Below are 19267 nucleotides of genomic sequence, written 5' to 3'. Positions count from 1 at the left end.
CTCGACTACTTGTCAGGTTATCTTGAGACAACAACGCTGGCTTTCCTGTGATAAAAGGATAATTTGTCGAGATCTCAAGAAAACTGCTCAAAAAATGATCGTGGGGAAAACCAGCGTTGTTAAGAAACAGAAGATCTCAAGAAAATGTTTTTGTTCTCACGGGGGGAAAAAGTCTTCTGGATGCACATCCGCTTCGGGCTTCCAGATTGATCAACTTCTGAAACTTTTCAAACCCCAAAGCAAGCGCTCTCCTGTTTATTGTATCTCTTTGACTTTAACCAGGTAATATGTGGGGGTGGTACTTTTCTCTCCAAATCTCTTAAGCCCCGTTTCCACCACACGGTCTGGTTCAGTTCACATTCATTGGCGTCTCCACTGTCAAAAGTTGGTTAAGGATACCAAAATAACCGATCCCTTTTTCTGCTTCCCTTCTGTCAGGGTGTCGGGCGTACTGATCCGACCCTACAGGGCGGAGCTAGACACACTGTAGTCCGTTGATTGGTCGAAAGAATAGTCATTTCCTGATCAACAGTGATAATAAAGGTCAAACACAAATATCACCATGTTTGAATATCCTGTGGATGTTAAGAGTCATTGCGAGACTGTTTTTTTTTAAACTCCTTTCAGCGCGTAACTCGGCCTGATGGACAACCTCTGAGGTTTAGCAGAGTTTACTGTTACCAAACCAGACCGCTTGGTGGAAACTAACATCACTGGATGTTTTTTTTTTTTTTTTAACGTGAACAGACTGCTCGTACCAGCAGAGATGAGAGATGATGAGACTGCAGATGTGAAAACACGACCACAGATATCAAGGTTTAGAAGTTTGATATTCGGGCAGATTTTATAATAAGATGAAGCCATGAAACTCAAACTTGTTAGCAGGACACTACAACGCTATAGCAGCATAATATCGATAGTTAACAGTCCACTAAATCAGAGATGATAGTTAAATAAAGAAAACAATAAATCACTGCTAGCCCTGCTGCCGAACATCTTCAGAAACCCTCACATTAATCAGAGAAACCCAAAAAATAGTTGAATTTTTTTTGTCAATAAAGTTCAACACGCACACACGCGGTGGCTGGAAAGCAAAAACCAAAATTACAGAGTGTGAAACACTTCTGCAAAGCTTCAGACAAATTTACATTAAAACATTTTTTTTAATAAAATTAAAAGTTAACTCCTGAAAATGTCTCTAAATGTTCAGTGTGAGCTGCAGGTGTGAATACCAACAGCAGCATTTTTCAGCCCGACTTTTACCGGCTAGCCACGAGTCAAATTTCTGCATCAAGTTGAGTTGAGACGATGTGTGAACACATCAGGAAATCTTCAGGAAGATTCCCAGCAAGCGACTGAATTTAAATTTTTTAAAGCACATTCACAAGACGCGAAACGCTTTGATGAGCACTAAGACAAATATATAAGTGACAGAACACTTTCACAGACAACAGAATCTCACCGGAGAGGGACTGTACCAAATGTGACCCAGGTGTGACTGAGTGAACGAGTGAGGTCGTTCGTTTTGATGGAGAGACGGCGTTAACCGTCTCAAGGGAGTTCCAAGAAAAAGGATAAAACATTCGTTCAGCATAAACTCCATACAACACATTTTGCACGGACGCCAAAACAAACTACTTGACCCCTCACTGAGTCACTTTTAGCATTTGGTACAGTCGCTTCATGGCCAGATTCTTTCTTGTCTAAAATGTGTTTTCTGAAATGTCAGTTTTTTCTGTCCTTGGTAAAAAATGTTTCAGACTTTGTAATTGTGGTTTGAACTTCTCAGCCACCGTGTACACACACACGCACGCACGCACAGCCTTTCCAAACAAATGTGTCTGTTTGGACTCTTGTAAAAAAAAAAAAAAAACTCTTCCCCACGGTCTTCTCAGCTCTACTGAACATGACACCACAGAAGAAGAAGACACTTTGCAACATGAGGCGAACAATTTTAGGTACAGTATATTTACACACAAATATCATACACTTTGTTTTTTTTTTTAATATAAAACAGCCTGTTGGCCATCTGGAAAGAAAACGAAATAAAAGTCAACCTGCCACGCTGATGAAATGTCCTGGTTGAAATGTTTTATAATGGAGGGCAGGAAGTGGCGAGATTAGGGCCGAACACACGATGAGAAGGAGATTAAAGGGAAGCCGGATATCCAATCACAGAAAAATCACCAACACTAATTTGTAAGGACACACGATGGCTTTCAGTGCGCAGGCGGTTAAACCTCTCTCTCCCTCGCCTTCTCACTTGCTGAGAAGCATTCTGGCAAAGTCCGAGTTTGACAAAGGTTTCGTCTCTCCGGCTGCATTCGCCGCCTGGCCGCCTGACGTCGTCCCGTTCTCCACTTTGCCCACAGGAGCGCTCTGTCTGTGCAGCGAGCGGGGGAGTAAGGAGAGCTGGGTGCGTCCTCGTCCTCTCCTGGAAAGAGAAACAACAACCAGCTCACTTTCTGTAAAGTTACACATCATGGTACGCGTGTCTTTCACTACAGTACTGTTGGCGTGATTTATAGCTTTTTCACACATGCACATAACTCCTGAAAACTTCTCTAAATGTTCAGGGTGTCGGGGGCGGGGGGCTCTCTCCAGTGTTTAGACTTTGGACTGCAGTACCCATTTTAAACACTAGGTGTCAGAGTTACATATTGCTCCTTTAATACCTCTTAAAAAATAAAAACAAGGCTTCATGTCAGTGTGTGAAAATGGCTTTAGTTCGTTAACTTACGATCCATAGGCCTGACGGGGCATCAAGTCTGCCATGTCCCTGCTGGAACCAGGTCTATCACTGAGGTTTCTGCGCGGAGGGTTGCTAATGGCAACAGTGATCTTGTTGCCCTCTATTTCCATGCCGTCCATTTTTAAAACCGCCTGAGAGGCCTGAGCCTCATCTGCAAACTCCACGTAAGCCAGACCCTGCAGAGAGAACGTTTAATCGTTAACATCAGACTCGGCTCAGTATTTTTCAGACTCACACCCGGGCGCCGGCTCCTCCTCGCTATGACTCACCTTGGGTTTTCCTGAGCGATATGTGACCAGACGAACTTCTTTGATGACACCGTGACTCTTGCAGACTTCCTCCAGCTGCTCCTTGGTGCAGGAGAACGGCAGCCCAGAGATGAAGATTTTCTGTTTCTCCAAGGTGATGTTGTATTTAAACACCTACAGAGACAGAGACAGGAAGGGTCAGAGGTTAAGTTTCAAGGTTTCAGCAGAATTATTTCAGACTTTTAAAACCACATAGAATTTACATATCCATCAATACAAGCTGAAGTATGAAAGAAAACCAGTTAATGTGTTTTGACCTAGACTTATTGGTTGTGTCCGACATCACACACTCACTCCTACTCACTACATGGGGACTTATATGTGGACTATAGTGAACTCAATCTGCACAATATAAAAAAACATTTCTGACACTACTCCCTCACTAGCCGGCCGTCGACAGTGACTAAAACGTGTAACTTAGCCCTTAGACTCTGGTCTCGTGTCAAACTTATGTTACTCCATTGAGAATCTTTTAACTTTTGATTAAATCAGACGATAGATTTCAGTAGAAAAGTCTCCAAATATGAACTCATTTGTGCTTTCTGTTCATGCTAGTCGCTCCTCTCGTCCACGCTACGCTCACAAAAAGCTTTGAACTACAATAAAGTCTATCTATCTAACTAACTGCAATGCATGATGGTATATATTGCAGTCAGCAAGTCACATACACATCACTTCTCAGACGAGTCATAAATAAACACTTGATATGATGCACCAAGACTCGCTCCCAAAGATGCATCCATTTATCTGCTTGCTTGGAGGCTTGAAACTTGTGTTCTTGAATTTGCATAAAGCAAATAAATAAGTTTATCTTTAGACACAGCCTTTACTCATCACATTTTTTTACCTACTCCCCGCTGTATCAAACAATAATGTCTACTGAGAGGAGAAAATCTATGTACCTCTGAACCAGTGGTCCAAATGAGGTGAAGCGGAAGGACTGAGAAAACTACTAAAATGGCTAACTTTGGGCGCCAGTTTAGCTCGGTGGTTTAAAATAAAAAAGGCTTCAGGACTCTTTACTGACCCAGGATCAGCGGAAACTGAGACCGCTTTACAGACTCGTGCACGTTAGGTTCTTTTTACCATTAAATAAAACGGCTAATCTAGGGTGTCAGGGGCCCGGGGTCTAACTCTGTGACCCTCCACCATTTGCTTCATGTCACCCCGACTATCTCCTCACTCTACTTCCTGTCTCTCTTCAGAGGTCTAATCAATAAAGAGAAAAAATAAACCACTAATCCATTTAAAAACCATTGAATAGTAAATCTGGGACATTTGGATTGTAATCATCGAGTATTTTGGTTCAGATAAAAATAAATGTCCTCTGTGTTCATGTTTACCTTAAAGTCCGGGTTCTTGTTTTTGTCGACACAGGGCGACACAAACATCGGCCTGCCCTCCACCTCCCGTCTGTCCAGCTTCAGCGCTTCGGGCACGGACACCGGAGACTCAAACTGAAGGTAGCCGTATCCTTTGAACGTCCCTTTGGTGCCGAAGACGGGGCGGATCTGTTTGATGGGGCCGCAGATCTCAAACAGCGTCCTGAGCTTCTCCTCGGGCTCCTCCAGCGTGTACATCAGGTTGCTGATGAACACGCTGCTGTCGTCGTTGCGGAGCTCCGGCTTGTCGTCGCTCTTCTTCGGGGCGTCTCCCAGAGCGCCGTGTTGGGCTTTTTTAGCGCCGGGAGGAGCAGGTTTATATCCGGGCGGAGGTTTCCTCCCGAACTGACCCGCCTCCGTCTCCATGGACTCCTCTGTAGTTTGATCTCTGTTTCCTCTTTGTCTTTTGGGAGCTTGTTCTATTCACACAGGGAAACAAACACGATTTATCAAAACTATCTGTGTGTGTAAATAATCAATAAATCAATCAAACTTCTTTATTAAAATAAAGATCTCTTTTCTTCAAAGCAGCGATCTCAGATTTTTAACCACACCGTTCACACAAACTTACCCGGGTCTTCGTTCCACTCGTCGTGATAATCATCCTGCTCCGCTTTCCTCTTCTCCCCGACTCGACTTCCCTTCTGGAACTTCTTCTGAACCTTCTTCTCTGACTTGGCTTTCCGCCTGTTATCATTTCTCTCGTCCTCTTGGCGAGCCATGTTGGCTTCTTTCTCGGCCGCCTAGCAGATGGATAACAGAGAGGAACATGAGCCTGAAGCGGCTGAATACACTCACAGGTACAATGCTGACATGCTGTGTGTGTGTGTGCGTGTGTGTGCGTGTGTGTGTGTGTGTGTGTGTGTGTGTGTGTGTGTGTGTGTGTGTGTGTGTGTGTGCGTGTACGCTCCTACCTTCGCTCTCTGCTCATTAACCCGGTTCAGCCGAGTCTCCGTCTTCTGCACGGCCATGTCCCAGTCCTCCAGAGACCCTGAGGATTGTCAAACACACAGACGAGCTGTAGTTAATCAAATTCAGTTTAACGCTGATGTGAAACCTTTGACTCCTCAGAGTGTTTGGACTCACCCTCGACTCTCTCAAAGGTCAGCAGGACTTCACACACGTGCTCGGGGTAGTCGGAGGTGCACTGGACGGCTCTGTGGAGAGCTTTCCGACAGTGAACGGGGTCTCCATAAGACCTAGAACGTTAAATTATCAGTAAAACTTTAAAGGCAACTTAGACGAGTTTTGTCCAATCGGTGGGTTTTAAAGGACTCAGACGTGGACTGACAAACCTCTCCAGGTTGTAGTACTCCAGCCACATGTTGGCGTATTTGGCGTTCCCCTTGGTCATGATGCTGTCCCACAGTTCTCTCGCCTTTTGGATGTTCTTGCAGTGAAGGGCCTGACAGGGAGGCCAGAAAATTAAATGTTTAACATTGAAAGTTTAATAGTAAGAGACCATTTTTATACTTTCCTTTTAGCCTTTTAAACACTCATCATGGAGATCAAATAATTACTTTTCTTTAATTGTATGATCGAACTTTAACCGTCTTCAGCCTCAACACTCTGGGAAAATTATATGATATGATAAACTTTCCTGAGGGGCAACTGTGTCACAGTAACCAGCCCAGGATGTAAACCACCCCGCCCCCCTCGCCCCAACTAGGGGACACATTTTAGACGCTGGTGTATATCTTGGTTTAGGCTCATGCTCAGAACATTTCTTAATATTTAATCATATTGTGTTTTGTATTATTTTACAGGAGACATTCTTCACTTTCACTCAAGTTCTTCAAAATGTGAATCTTTCTGACAAATATTGAGGTACCTGTGGTTCCTTAAATAGTCAATGACACTTTTTTTCCACAATTTTTGCCTGAAATAATTGTTTTCTTTCAGCCCTGTGGCTTCTAGGAACATCGGGGAGGAGGGGCATTACTGTGTCATATTCTAACTTTGTTCAAAGTTGATTTAAATGGACAAACTAAATATCTTTGTCTTTCGATTCAAAATGTCTGCTGCTGCTCAAACAAACAAATATAACCTCCTGCTTAAGATAGAATAAAAACACACACAAAACTACATTCTATAAATGGTTAACAAAAATTCAACACAACGGACACAACTCTCTCTACAAATGGTCGTCATAGTAACAGTGCTTACCTCTATCCTGGCCCAGTTCTGCATTATAAGACAAGAAGGATCTCCACTTTCACCGAACCCTGCAGTGAAGAAAAACACAATGAATGATCTGAACGCCAAACGAAGCGAAATCCCCCCAAAACATCCAGACCTCAATGAGACCTCAGTCCACCTACTCTCTTCAACGTCCTGCTTCATGTAGTCTAAAGAGCGAGAGAACGCTCCCCGCAGCTCCTCCAACTCTTTACTTGATTCTGCAAAAAAGGGGAAAAGAGCGTCAGCAAGGTTCCAAATTGGAGGCCCTTTATTTACACAAACACACACACACACACACACACACACAGAAATACAGAGGTGCTCTCACCTTTACTGAAATCCACACGTCTCCTCAGGTAGTCCAGGAACGCCTGCCAGATTTCTACATAATCTGTCGCTTGAATGAAACCCGCATTCAGCGCCTTTTCGAACACATCTGTGAGGAGGACAATCATAAGTATCAAAAGAGACTCGGGGTCAGAGATGAAGGAGAATCGTAGTATGAGGAATTCAAAAGGTTCGGCATCAAACATTCTTAGTTTTGCATCTTTGCATGTCAAAGTCACAAATACTGAAGAACCTGAAAATACTTCAGAACTACATGAAATTAAAATTGTAGCAATGTGTGTATCCTGAATACATGCAAAGATGCAAAGAGATGCCTTCAAAATCCACAGAAACTGTCATGGCTCGCTGAGGAGCAAAAATAACTTCTATAATAAAGATATATTTCTATTTGGCTGCTCTGTGCTAACCCTAGTTAGCCTGATAACTGTATGTGAGTCTTGAATGAACCAGCTGCAACGTGTTACCTGAAACTGTGTGGTGGTCCGCTCCGTGCCTCTCCAGAGCCAGCAGGTAGCTCTTCCACAGGCCCATGGTCCAGGGACAGTTCCTGACAGCTCGCTCATGAGTGGAGAGAACCAAGTCTTTAATCTTCAGCTGACGATCCTGCAGAAGAGAGAGAGTGAGGGGGGAAAAAAAACAAGATGGTCAGAATGATCCTAAAGATGTTTTACTTTAAAGATGTTTATATTTCTACCCCTTTAAGGACAGAGTGACGACTAACACCGAGCAGCACTCACCAGATAATTGTTGTACTTCGCCCACATGTCTGGTACCAGGCAGTTCTCCGCCATAGTCCGCTCAAAGGTGATCTGGACCCGAGCTGGATCGCCCTCCTTCAGTTCAAAGTCGAGGTAGGCCTGATACTCCGCCAGCTTAGGAGTTTCTGCTACCAGCTGAAAGAAGACCACATGTGTGAGTTACACACCGATGAACTGAGCCCGCTGGTTAAATTCATCAACGTGGGAAAACTGCAACAAGACGTTTAAAAGAGTTACCAGAGAGTCCTCGAAGGGTTTGCACTTTGCCATCTGCAGCGAAGCCTTTTTGTACTGATGTGCGGCCGTCTCAGGCACGCCGTCTTCTGACCACTCCTCATACTCTGCATAGGTCGCCTCCATCTCTACAAAGCAACAGCACACATTTCAGTCAAATATTTTAAGGCACTTTTCATGGATAGTTCAGAAATAATAAATCAAAAAGGAAGTGATGTCGTTCTGAATATCAGCCCTGCAGTGCTGTTGAGTGTTGCCGTAACCAAGGTCAGCCATCATCATAGTATCTTAGTACATTTTTATTGATCCAGCGACAGCGCAATATTAGTGTCCCAGTCTTGTCCCGGCAGCAGAAGCCAGACTCTCGGGTAGACCCAGCTCCCCCAACCTTCAGCCAGGTGATCTGACACTAATACCACCCGACGTCCCTGACGCCCCGATTACACCTCTGCCACATTCAGATTGAAGGTGGGACATCACAGGGGGCGTAAGCGGCGGTCTGAATAGGGCTCCAGTGATGACATCATGACCTCGAGTGTGACATTACTTTGACACAACAATCATATGAACGCCAAAATAGAAGTACAAGACACATTCAATCAGAAGATTTTGTTTCTCCAACATCGAAACTGAAATGTGACTGTTGCCAAGCAACCCCAACATCCTCCTGCACTCTTTCTACTAGTTTGTTTCCATGGTTACCATTTACTGACTACTTTGAATTATGTACATTTGTTTGAATTGATCGTGAAACCAGTGAGGTTGATTGATAAAAGACAAAACTGTCTGCTGTTCTATTCACCGACTGTATTCAGGTGATCCGGCTGAGGCGGAGTGATACAGCACTCAAGTAATATGTCTCGTCCAATCAGATTGCTCGGTCAGACCACACACAGTAGGAGTAACTTGATTTGGAAAACTAATTATTATTTCACACTAATCCCTCAAGGTATTTTATCTTTTTGAATAAGGTGGACATATGGTCCCTCACAACAGGTCTCCCGCCCGCTTCAGAGCAGGCCGTCTGGACAGAAGTGGCGTCACACTCACCCATTAAGGGAATGGCCAGCTGGCGGCGAAACAGAGTATGGATTCTCCCGAGCTGAGCGTTCAGCAGCTCTTTCTCCTCGCGGCTGGGGATCCTGCCAGGGGGAGGCTGAGAGGAAAACACAGCCGGGACAATTAAGTCAGAACATTCAAATTCAGCGTCTTATATATTTGCATTTATTCTGAGTTCAGTGAGTGGATTTTCATTTCAAGGTGTCTTTATTATTAACCTGATGAAGGGACAGAGTAATTCCCTCAAACTACAATCTATCAATTATCCATTTCACACATGCACCCCTAAAAAATGTCTAAGAAAGTTCAGGACAGCATTCCCCTGAAATCCTCCTGAGCTGCTCTTTTAAGACCGGTTTAAACCGTACGACTGTGGAAGTTTCACCAAGGAGCCCGCAGGAAAAAGTTTGGATAAAGTCAGGGTGAAACATTCGGCCATCTGCAGCAACACGTGCAGCTTAGCCCGAAAAATTCAGGACATTTTAGGAGCTTCGTGCACGTGTAAACAGAACATGTTTCTCTACATATACAATCTCAAAAAGTCTCTCTGACACACGTAAACAAACATCAGATTAAAAAAGAATAACGTCTCTCCTAGTGACGGGAAACACTGACCTGTAGTGTGGACAGGATGGCGTTTTCAAACTCCCTGTACGCCTCCCACACAAACTGTCCCTTGGTCATGTGAAGCCCCACAGCTGTCACAGCTCGCTCAAAGATGGCTCTCACTTTGTCGATTCCCCCCGGGGAGCCCATGCCACCGATTGAATACTGAGCATACTCCAGCCAAATGTCTGGACCTGAGTGGGAGGAGATAAAAATGTTACAATGCTGTAACGGGACGATGACAAATCAAATCAAACAAGGCGAGAGAAAAATGAAACGATGCACTCACAGATGTAGTCTTTCACAGCTTTCTCAAAGAGTTCATAAACTTTCTCCCGGTTTGGCTCCTCTTCACTCAGGCGGATCTCGTCTTTCAGCCAATCCAGCCAGATCTCTGAGGGATTAGACAGCATGTGCTTGAGGCTCTACATATCGCAGATCTTTAATTACCGTAAAACTGTGTAAGAGCTGCACCAACCTTCGGTGAGCGGGAACAGCTCACTCATCTTCTGCCTCGCCTTTCGCAGACGCAGAAGCTCGCCCTCCTGCTTCAGAAGTTTGATGAGATCCACGTGGCAGTTGTAATCAAAGGCATTGATCGACAGCTGGAAAATACCAAGAAGATGAAACGTAGGTAAGACACGATTTAATAAATCCTCATGAACTGATGTTTTTACTAAGCAGTGACACAAAACTAAAACCAGTTTCTTTATCAGGGCGACAAAAAACTACAGGTCCAAACTTCTGCAGCAGTTAGTGGTTAAAGAAACGATTGATCTTCTGATACAAATGATAATCACAATAACGGAGTCGGAGAGAGTTTCATATTTAAAACACGAGGTTTAGAAAAGTATAACATTTTGTCAACCTGAGCAGAGATTCAGTTGCAACGCCGCCGGGAAACTTTGTTATCGATGTAAAAATACTTGCCTGCCTGGTATGCTTTATAGTTCAAAATGTACTTGCTTGCTAATACATAAAACATACATACACTAAAACTACAACAAAAAATTAATGCTAGCTACTATGAGAAAAATACTGATATACATTTGCATGTTTTATTATCAATTGTTGACAGCTTCCAAGATTTCCTTCATTTTTGCTGACCTGAAACATCACAACTCGGAAACTCAGGTACCAACGTCATTTGTGTCAATGTCCCACTAGTAATTAGGACTTTCGGAGGGGATTCATCATGTGCTCATAACTCATAATTACTCAATTAGACAACTGATTTCCAAGGAGCACATGAAAGCAGCATAAGTAGCACAAAAACATTGCCAACAAGTTTTCTTCATTCATTTCTTATGCACCTGTCTTGTCTTATTAAATATATGTATTTTTTTATTCCAAAGCTTCAGTACTGTTCGACACTTTCAATAAAGGAGATTGTATCGTTTAAAAACTCTACTGGCCATCCTCGGGGCTGTCTCAGAAACCATGAAAAGCAGAAACAAGATTTATTTATTACATATACTTCTCGTAGCAGCCAAGAAGGCAATAACATTGAACTGGCTTAAGAGAGACCCCACCCCCCCTCCTCCCCCCCACTTTCAGACTTACGTTTCTGTCTCTATTTAGTCTTTTTAGTGCACCTGAAACTGTGTTTACTGTCGAGTTCGGTGCTGGCGGCGGATCGTCACTCAAAAACTCTCCCTTTTCTTAAATCAGTTTCACAACTTTTATATATATATTTTTTTTTTTAATGTAAAAGTTGTGAACCCCCCCCCCACGAGTCTTGGAAATTAGTTGTCAAAGAAATTTACATAATGGAAAAGATAACTTTCAAAGTAAGACTGCAAAATGCAAAATTTCTTGACAGATGGTTTCCATGGCAACACAGTGATGGAGGATGTTTAGATACAGGTTGGCAAGAGAAAATGTGGTGATATCTTAATTTAATGAAATATATAATTATTAGGGGATGTTTGTAAACACTGAAATGACATCATGGTTATGTCCTTGGTGATGTGTGTGTGTCACTTTTTTTGTTTTGGTCTGTTTTGTTTTGGGTTTGCGTGTGTGGGTTTTTTTTGTTTTATGTGGGTTGCTTGTTTTTTGTTGTTATATTTTTCAAAAAATAAAAAATAAATGAATGAATGCAAAACAAAAAAACACGTGGTGTGAAAGGTATCGTACAACCTTAACCACTGAAGTGTAACACAGGTAACGTCTCAGTATCATTATGGACTTTGTTATGAGTGGTTATAAATCAAATATATCATACTTAAAACACAGTAAAGATCAGGCTGTGTACTTTTATTTGTGTACTTTTGTTTGCAGGTTCTCAGAAAGCGGAGTTTAAAAACGGCGCCTGAACACACCATTAGCATCACAGCTAATCATGATAGCTACGAAAATGATGTCGTAGCACACGCACTCGTTTAAATATTACTATAACAAATTAATAACCTCACAACCTGAGTAAATTAAACAAAAGAATGGCAGAGAAACTCAAACGTCAGTGTATCTGACAGTGTTTCCCACCCATTCATTCTCGTTAGCTCCTCGGCTAATGTTAGCTTGTGTTAATAAGCTCGGTTAATTACCTGCTCCTCTAAACGCTGGATTTCAGCTTCGTTTTCTTTCTCATCTTCAGACGAGTCGTCCTCTTCGTCGTCTGAATTTTCTTCTCCCATGCCGTCCTCCTCCCCTTCGTCCGAGTCCATCTCCCTCTCCTCCATCCCCGCATCTTCCTCGTCCATGTCCTGCAACTGCGTTTGCTCTGCGTTGCTCGACGCCGCCATGTTGGAAAGTTCTGTCTGCCTGGTAACAAGCTAACAAACCCGGGGGAGTGTCGCGAGAGGTGGAGCCTGCTCACACGGGGACAGTATGGAGGACGAGATCTGACAGAAGTATGAATAAATAAATAAATACATTTATAAATAAATACTGGAATAAATAAATAAATAAATAATTAAATGCGTGAATAAATAAATAAAAACTGGTAAATAAATGGGACATAAATAATTAAATGCCTTAAATTTATTTATACATTTATTTATTTCCACATTTATTTGTTTATACATTTATTTATTTCCATATTTATTTATTTATACATTTATTTATTTCCACATTTACTCATTTCTACATTTATTTATTTCTACATGTATTTATTTCCACATGTATTTATTTCTACATGTATTTATTTCCATATTTATTTATTTCCACATTCACTAATTTCTACATTTATTCATTTATACATTTATTTATTTCCACTTCAACCGGGAGACTGCTGGCACTGGCAAAATGACTGCTGTTAGTTATATTATCTAACGGCATACTCAAAATAAACTCACAGTTCTCAAGCTGGTCAGCAACTTCCCGCAGAAGGTCTGCCAGCAGTCTCTCGGTTGAAGCCATGCTAGTCTGCTTTATGTCAACAGAAAGTCTCGCTCGGAATAAATCTGACTGGATCGCTCAGTTGACCAATCCTGAATGAGACTGACGTTAGTCCCTCCTACCTCACGGACACTGAAATGTAGAAATAAATAAATGTAGAAATGAGTAAATGTGGAAATAAATAAATATGGAAATAAATACATGTGGAAATAAATACATGTAGAAATAAATAAATGTAGAAATGAGTAAATGTGGAAATAAATAAATGTAGAAATAAATACATGTGGAAATAAATACATGTAGAAATAAATAAATGTGGAAATAAATACATGCAGAAATAAATGAACGTAGAAATGAGTAAATGTGGAAATAAATACATGTAGAAATAAATAAATGTAGAAATAAATAAATGTGGAAATAAATACATGTAGAAATAAATACATGTAAAAATAAATAAATGTAGAAATAAATAAATGTGGAAATAAATACATGTAGAAATAAATGAACGTAGAAATGAGTAAATGTGGAAATAAATACATGTAGAAATAAATAAATGTAGAAATAAATACATGTAGAAATAAATAAATGTAGAAATAAATACATGTAAAAATAAATAAATGTAGAAATAAATACATGTAAAAATAAATAAATGTAGAAATAAATAAATGTGGAAATAAATACATGTAGAAATAAATGAACATAGAAATGAGTAAATGTGGAAATAAATAAATGTAGAAATAAATACATGTGGAAATAAATAAATGTAGAAATAAATACATGTGGAAATAAATACATGTAGAAATAAATAAATGTAGAAATAAATAAATGTGGAAATAAATACATGTAGAAATAAATAAATGTATAAATAAATACATGTGGAAATAAATACATGTAGAAATAAATGAACATAGAAATGAGTAAATGTGGAAATAAATACATGTAGAAATAAATACATGTGGAAATAAATAAATGTAGAAATAAATAAATGTGGAAATAAATACATGTAGAAATAAATAAATGTATAAATAAATAAATGTGGAAATAAATACATGTAGAAATAAATGAACATAGAAATGAGTAAATGTGGAAATAAATACATGTAGAAATAAATGAACATAGAAATGAGTAAATGTGGAAATAAATAAATGTGGAAATAAATACATGTAGAAATAAATAAATGTAGAAAAAAATTGAAGACATTTAATTATTTATGTCCCATTTATTTACCAGTTTACATTTATTTATTCACGCATTTATTTATTTATTCCAGTATTTATTTATTTATTTATACTTCTGTCAGATCTCGTCCTCCATACAATAGCACAACGTGTAAGGGATCCAGTCAGCCGCTAGAAGGGGCTCTTTCCTCCGTACAGCCTTCCCCCTTCACTTGTTTGTCAATAAAAGGTCTTCGTCCTCACTCGGGTGGACTCGTTGATTTCCGCTCGTCGTCGCAGTCTGAACCCGAACATGGCGATGGTCTCCTTACGAAACTCTGCGTCCTCGCTGATGTTGTTCAGCAGAAGGTTGTTCAGCCCTCAGCTAAACGCGCTCTGCTCATATCACGAAAAGGTAAATAATTGTCCTTTTAAACTGTCAACTCGTTTTAAAAACGAGCTAACATGTAAAGAGTTTTAATATAGTTAGCATTAGCTTCGCATGTTGTCTGTCAGGAGGTGTAACTACTGTTTTATGTTTTCAACCCGCCGTGACCACATTCAATAAAGCGATAAAAGGTAATTGTCTGTTTCTGTCTTTCAGGTGGTGGACCACTATGAAAACCCAAGAAACGTGGGCTCTTTAGACAAAAGCAGCAGGAATGTGGGGACTGGGTTAGTGGGCGCACCAGCCTGTGGAGATGTCATGAAACTACAGGTAAGCTGGAGGTCAACAACAGTCATGACTCTCTGCCTTATGTTGCACAACCAGGTGTTTGACTCCAGTGTTGTTTTTCAGATCCAGGTAGATGACAATGGAAAGATAGTCGACGCAAAGTTCAAGACGTTTGGCTGTGGATCAGCCATCGCCTCCAGTTCTCTTGCCACAGAGTGGGTGAAGGGGAAGTCGGTGAGTTGACAACATGGGAAGGAAAGGCGGACACTGGTGGGACAACTTCTGCTTTTTGTTGTCCAGTAACTTGATGAGTCTGCTGTCACGCTGTAGGTGGATGAAGCGCTGAAGATCAGGAACACAGACATCGCCAAAGAGCTCTGCCTTCCTCCGGTCAAGCTGCACTGCTCCAGTAAGTTGAAAACAAAATGATTTTAAAGATGTCAAAAACCCCCAAAAACACAACCAGAACATCATCTCTGCTGCTTGACAAAGATCACATAAAGAAGCCACGACGTTTCAGTCCCTTTGGACCTTTGTCATGTGTGGTCTCTGACAAAGATCCAGAGGGACTGATTGTGGCTTTTTCTGATAAATGTTGATGCTGAGAGTAGTGTGCAGGATTTTCTCTTCTCAAGATTATATATATATATAATCCTACGTCCTCTGCACCGACTTAATGAAATAGTTTGATGTGCGAACGCCTTTAAAAATGATGACCACAGCCGTTTTCATACATGCACTCCTGAAAATATCTAGGACATTTCAGCAGAGCGGCTCATGAAGTTCTCCCGTCCTGACTGTTCACACTCGACCTCACAGGAGGGTTTAAACGTCACCACCCGCTCCCACTCGCTCCAGGTGAATATCCTGCTGCGTTCTCACATCAGACTTTCTGCAGAAAAAAAACACGAGGGGTCTGGCAGGAGAAACTCAGGGTAAAGTCCAAGTGACAAATTTGGCTGTTTGCATTCACACATGCAGCTCCTCCTGGAAATATGAGGAGATATTGAGGAGATTTCTTTAAGTGTGAAAGCCCTATACGAGAGGATTTATCACCATCATCCACAATGATAATCCTTCATTTGGGTTTAATAGCGAGGGTGATGACATTGTCCAAATAAATTCAAATCTCCCATGTGAGCAGATGAATTAATCATTTAGTTTGTCATTTGTTAGTACTGTTTTGATCTTTTTTATTTGAAACACTCCTGAGAAAGGTGGGATCATATCACACCAGGGGTCTCCAGACTTTTAAACACTTATTTCACAACAATAGAGGCATCACTTTTAGTGAGCCGCTCATGACGGAGGCCGGCTGTCACTCACAGCTGATCGTCCAGAGCAAAGTGGGTCAAGTTAATAAACAAGTGAGGCGGGTTGATGAGGCCTGTTTGAAGATAACGGTTATCAGTGCAACATTTTAAAATCTGTGTAAGATCAATAAACAAGTGGACGGTCTGGACCCACTCTCTACTCTGCAGACACACTCGTGCTCTGCAGGTGAATCAAAGAGAGAGATGACCGCTCTTAAGTCTGTTCGTAAATCTGTGGGATTAGGAACGTTTTAAAAACGTATTTAAAATAGGAGTTGTGTTTTTGGGCAACTTTATGAAACATGGGAGAAGAAACATTTAGGAGAGAGAACGAGGCGGGACACACAGCGGTGTGCATTAAAGAGAGGACAGTGTGTGTGTGTGTGTGAGAGAGTCAGCCGTTTGATTCCCCAGCTCCTGCAAGACACTTAACCACACGCTGCTCCCGCTGCTTCATCGACAGCGTATGAACGGATGAGTTATTTCTGATGGTCACTTCACATATCAGTCTCTACCATCAGTGTGTGAATGTGTTGGTGTGACCTGAGGTCTAAAAGTGATTTGAGTCATCAGAAGACTTGAAAACAAATGAACAAGCTCGGGTCCATTTTACTAAATGGGAACTGCGGGGAAGCGAGGTTAGTGAATTACTAATTTGTGATCAAATGCTACATAAAGTTGAAGAGGAAACATACAACCTCCCCTAATAGAAACAGCATGGTGTCTTTATGTATTTCTTCACATATTTTCATGAGGCGACCCCCAGTTGCTGCTCGCATCAGATTTAAAACTCTGCCGCAGCGACAAACACGCCTCATCCATGCATTCATCCTCACGGTGCATCAGGGGCCTTTTGGTGTTTTGTTTAGATTAGATATAAGTTTTTTTTTTTGTTTGTTTTTTTTTTCTCACAAAACCAACCACCAACCTTTCTGCACATTTCTTAAATTAAAATCTATTTCATCCTCCTCCTTAAACCTTTCTCACCCCTTTTCTCTCTCAGTGCTCGCAGAAGACGCCATCAAAGCAGCGCTGTCAGACTACAGAATTAAACAGCAGGACAAGAAGGAGGACCGGGCAAAAGCTACAAATTAATGTGTTTTTATGTAACAAGCTGAGTCAGCCTCATGATGTGATCCATCACTGCAATGCTGTTTGGAAGATTGGTTACCGACTACATCCTGTGTTTGGGAGTTAACCCTTTACAAACCAAGTTATTTAGAGAATTGTTATAAGTCTGGGGGGGTGAGAGTTTAATTTTTCATCACGTCATCTTCTCTTTATTGACGCTGGTTTTGGAGTTGCAATGAAATGAGGAATATTTTATCACATTACAAACCTTGAATTTTTTGTTTTTCCGCTCATTAAACAACAGACGCATTATAAATCAGAAAGAATTAGTCAGTGTGTGTTTTTGCTTTCTGTTTCTTTTGGCATTCAGGTTTTTTATTTGGCTTGTTGTGTAACATCTCTGCTCCCTCGTGGAGGATTCTGTATGAAAATGCAGCTCTGATAAAAGTTCACAAACAAAAGCCTGATACAGAATATTCTTGAATTAAACATTTAAAAACTCTTTGAACGTGTCTTGCTGATGTCATCCACCCGACCCTGCGTCCAGCGGCGCCACCCTCCGTCTCTGCAGGAGGACCTTCTTCAGGACGAGCAGCACCGCGAGCATTACGAGAGACACTAACACGCACAGCACGGCGAGCAGAGCGATGATGACTGCAGAGTCTTCTTGTTGTGTGAGGAGCTGTGTGTTGGGAGTGGGCCAGAGAGCGTCTCTGTTTGTGGAACGCAAAGGCAGCGTTTCTTCTGCGGAGGTCGCGTTGTTCGGAGGGTACCGAGCTGTGATGTTGTCTCTGTATTTCTGCTCCTCGTCAGGGAGAGAAGAGGTGGTTTTTAAAAGAGGAGGGCTGACTGGTTGTGTTTCATTCAGGGACACACACTCGTCATAGGTGAGGGTCTCTAAAGAGAAGTGGTCGAGTAAAACACGCGTCCGGGGAGCGTCTTTTAAAAACGTTAGTGAAGTGTTTTCTTTTGATATTTGCTCTGAAAAGTTGCTTCCAAATGAGTTTGGTTTTGCAGTCTCTCGCTTTCCGCCTGAAGCAGAGGAGTTTGTGTGCAGCTGCTGCGTCCTCTCATTGGGCGTCAGGAGGACTCGTGGACAGATGGCGACGACGGAGAGGTTCAGGAGCAGACGGTGAGCGAGGTGGACGGGCTCGCTGCACACCAGATCTGTCGCCATCTTCATCCTTCCGTTCAGCAGCCAGCGGTACAGATACAGAATGTCACACTCGCACGCCCACAGGTTGCCCGCGAGGTCCACCGATCTGAGACGAGGCAGGCGGTCGAAGGCGCTCTCCGGGACTGAGCGCAGGCAGTTGCTGTTGATGTTGAGGACCTGCAGGTTGACCAGAGGGGACAGCGAGGGCAGGTCCAGGACGGAGATGCAGTTTGCAGAGAGATCTAAGTGGGTCAGAGACGGAGGGAGATTCAGAGGGAGGGTTGTCAGTTTGTTCCCCTTTAAGGTCAGGACCTGCAGCTTGTTCAGACCTTCCAGCGCTCCGGGCTGGATGGCGCGGATGCGGTTGTCCTCCAGATCCAGGCGGGTCAGGTTCCCCAGTTGTCTCAGGGCCCCCGAGGTGATGTAAGTGATGCGGTTCTCTTGCAGCAGCAGAGACTCCAGACTGGGAGGGAGGCCGCGAGGGAAGCGGGGCAGAAGGTTGTGACTGAGGCTGAGCTCCTGCAGGCCGGAGAAGCGCCGCAGCAGGTGGTCCACGTTGCAGAGCTGGTTCCTGGCGACAGACAGAGCCGAGGTGCTGAGAGGGACCGAGCGAGGGAGGGACCGGAGACCCAGGGACTCGCACAAAACCAGAAATCCTGCGCGGGGACAGCAGCAGCCGGGAGGACAAGGAGACATCAGGAGGAGGCAGGTTAGAGGACAGACGCAGAGAACCAGGAGGACGCCACGTCTGCACCAAAGCATGACTCAGTGCTGGGAACAAAGGAGGAGAAACAGATCAGATCAGAAGACGTGGAGGCCTCACTTGATGCTCTGGAAGTTCGTCTTGAGATGCAGATATAATAAAGTTTAGAGGCTCATTATATTATCATTTATATTATCTGTAAACTAGTATAGCATGCTCAC

At 42.4% G+C, this 19267-nt stretch overlaps 3 protein-coding genes across 3 annotated transcripts; 1 reads left to right on the top strand and 2 right to left on the bottom strand.

Moving 5' to 3' along the window:
- Positions 1 to 1947: 1947 nt before the first annotated feature.
- Positions 1948 to 12393, bottom strand: sart3 (spliceosome associated factor 3, U4/U6 recycling protein). Its single transcript, XM_020643265.3, has 19 exons — positions 12178 to 12393; positions 10107 to 10233; positions 9918 to 10022; positions 9638 to 9822; positions 9014 to 9119; positions 7967 to 8091; positions 7709 to 7864; positions 7436 to 7574; positions 6952 to 7059; positions 6764 to 6841; positions 6609 to 6667; positions 5738 to 5847; positions 5529 to 5641; positions 5357 to 5433; positions 5014 to 5185; positions 4404 to 4861; positions 3022 to 3174; positions 2741 to 2928; positions 1948 to 2434 (listed from the first exon to the last, which is right to left on the bottom strand). Exons 1-19 carry the CDS (start codon positions 12373 to 12375, stop codon positions 2260 to 2262), a joined length of 2832 nt encoding a protein of 943 aa, XP_020498921.2. The 5' UTR covers positions 12376 to 12393; the 3' UTR covers positions 1948 to 2259.
- Positions 12394 to 14383: 1990 nt separating this feature from the next.
- iscua (iron-sulfur cluster assembly enzyme a) lies at positions 14384 to 17689 on the top strand. Its single transcript, XM_020643277.3, has 5 exons — positions 14384 to 14542; positions 14732 to 14845; positions 14927 to 15037; positions 15134 to 15212; positions 17120 to 17689. The coding sequence occupies exons 1-5, from the start codon at positions 14441 to 14443 to the stop codon at positions 17209 to 17211; spliced, it is 498 nt and encodes a 165-aa protein (XP_020498933.1). The 5' UTR covers positions 14384 to 14440; the 3' UTR covers positions 17212 to 17689.
- A 21-nt stretch (positions 17690 to 17710) lies between these two features.
- si:ch211-191d15.2 (leucine-rich repeat-containing protein 24) lies at positions 17711 to 19208 on the bottom strand. The gene has a single exon (XM_065962136.1). The coding sequence runs from the start codon at positions 19103 to 19105 to the stop codon at positions 17711 to 17713; it is 1395 nt and encodes a 464-aa protein (XP_065818208.1). The 5' UTR covers positions 19106 to 19208.
- Between the last annotated feature and the right edge of the window lie 59 nt (positions 19209 to 19267).

Source organism: Labrus bergylta, chromosome 2, assembly GCF_963930695.1.
Source record: "Labrus bergylta chromosome 2, fLabBer1.1, whole genome shotgun sequence".
NCBI lineage: Eukaryota > Metazoa > Chordata > Actinopteri > Labriformes > Labridae > Labrus > Labrus bergylta.
Note: the sequence above shows the minus strand (reverse complement) of the source record. Positions and strands in the feature narration are given on the sequence as shown.

Coding starts and splice junctions, on each gene's coding strand:
- sart3 (XM_020643265.3), bottom strand. CDS start 12,375: ATGGCGGCGTCGAGCAACGCAGAGCAAACGCAGTTGCAGGACATGGAC. Junction 10,023..10,106: donor GCTGTTCCCGCTCACCGAAG/GTTGGTGCAGCT, acceptor CTAATCCCTCAG/AGATCTGGCTGGATTGGCTG. Junction 2,435..2,740: donor CCCCGTCAGGCCTATGGATC/GTAAGTTAACGA, acceptor TTCTCTTTCCAG/GAGAGGACGAGGACGCACCC.
- iscua (XM_020643277.3), top strand. CDS start 14,441: ATGGCGATGGTCTCCTTACGAAACTCTGCGTCCTCGCTGATGTTGTTC. Junction 14,543..14,731: donor TCTGCTCATATCACGAAAAG/GTAAATAATTGT, acceptor TCTGTCTTTCAG/GTGGTGGACCACTATGAAAA. Junction 14,846..14,926: donor GAGATGTCATGAAACTACAG/GTAAGCTGGAGG, acceptor GTTGTTTTTCAG/ATCCAGGTAGATGACAATGG.
- si:ch211-191d15.2 (XM_065962136.1), bottom strand. CDS start 19,105: ATGCTTTGGTGCAGACGTGGCGTCCTCCTGGTTCTCTGCGTCTGTCCT.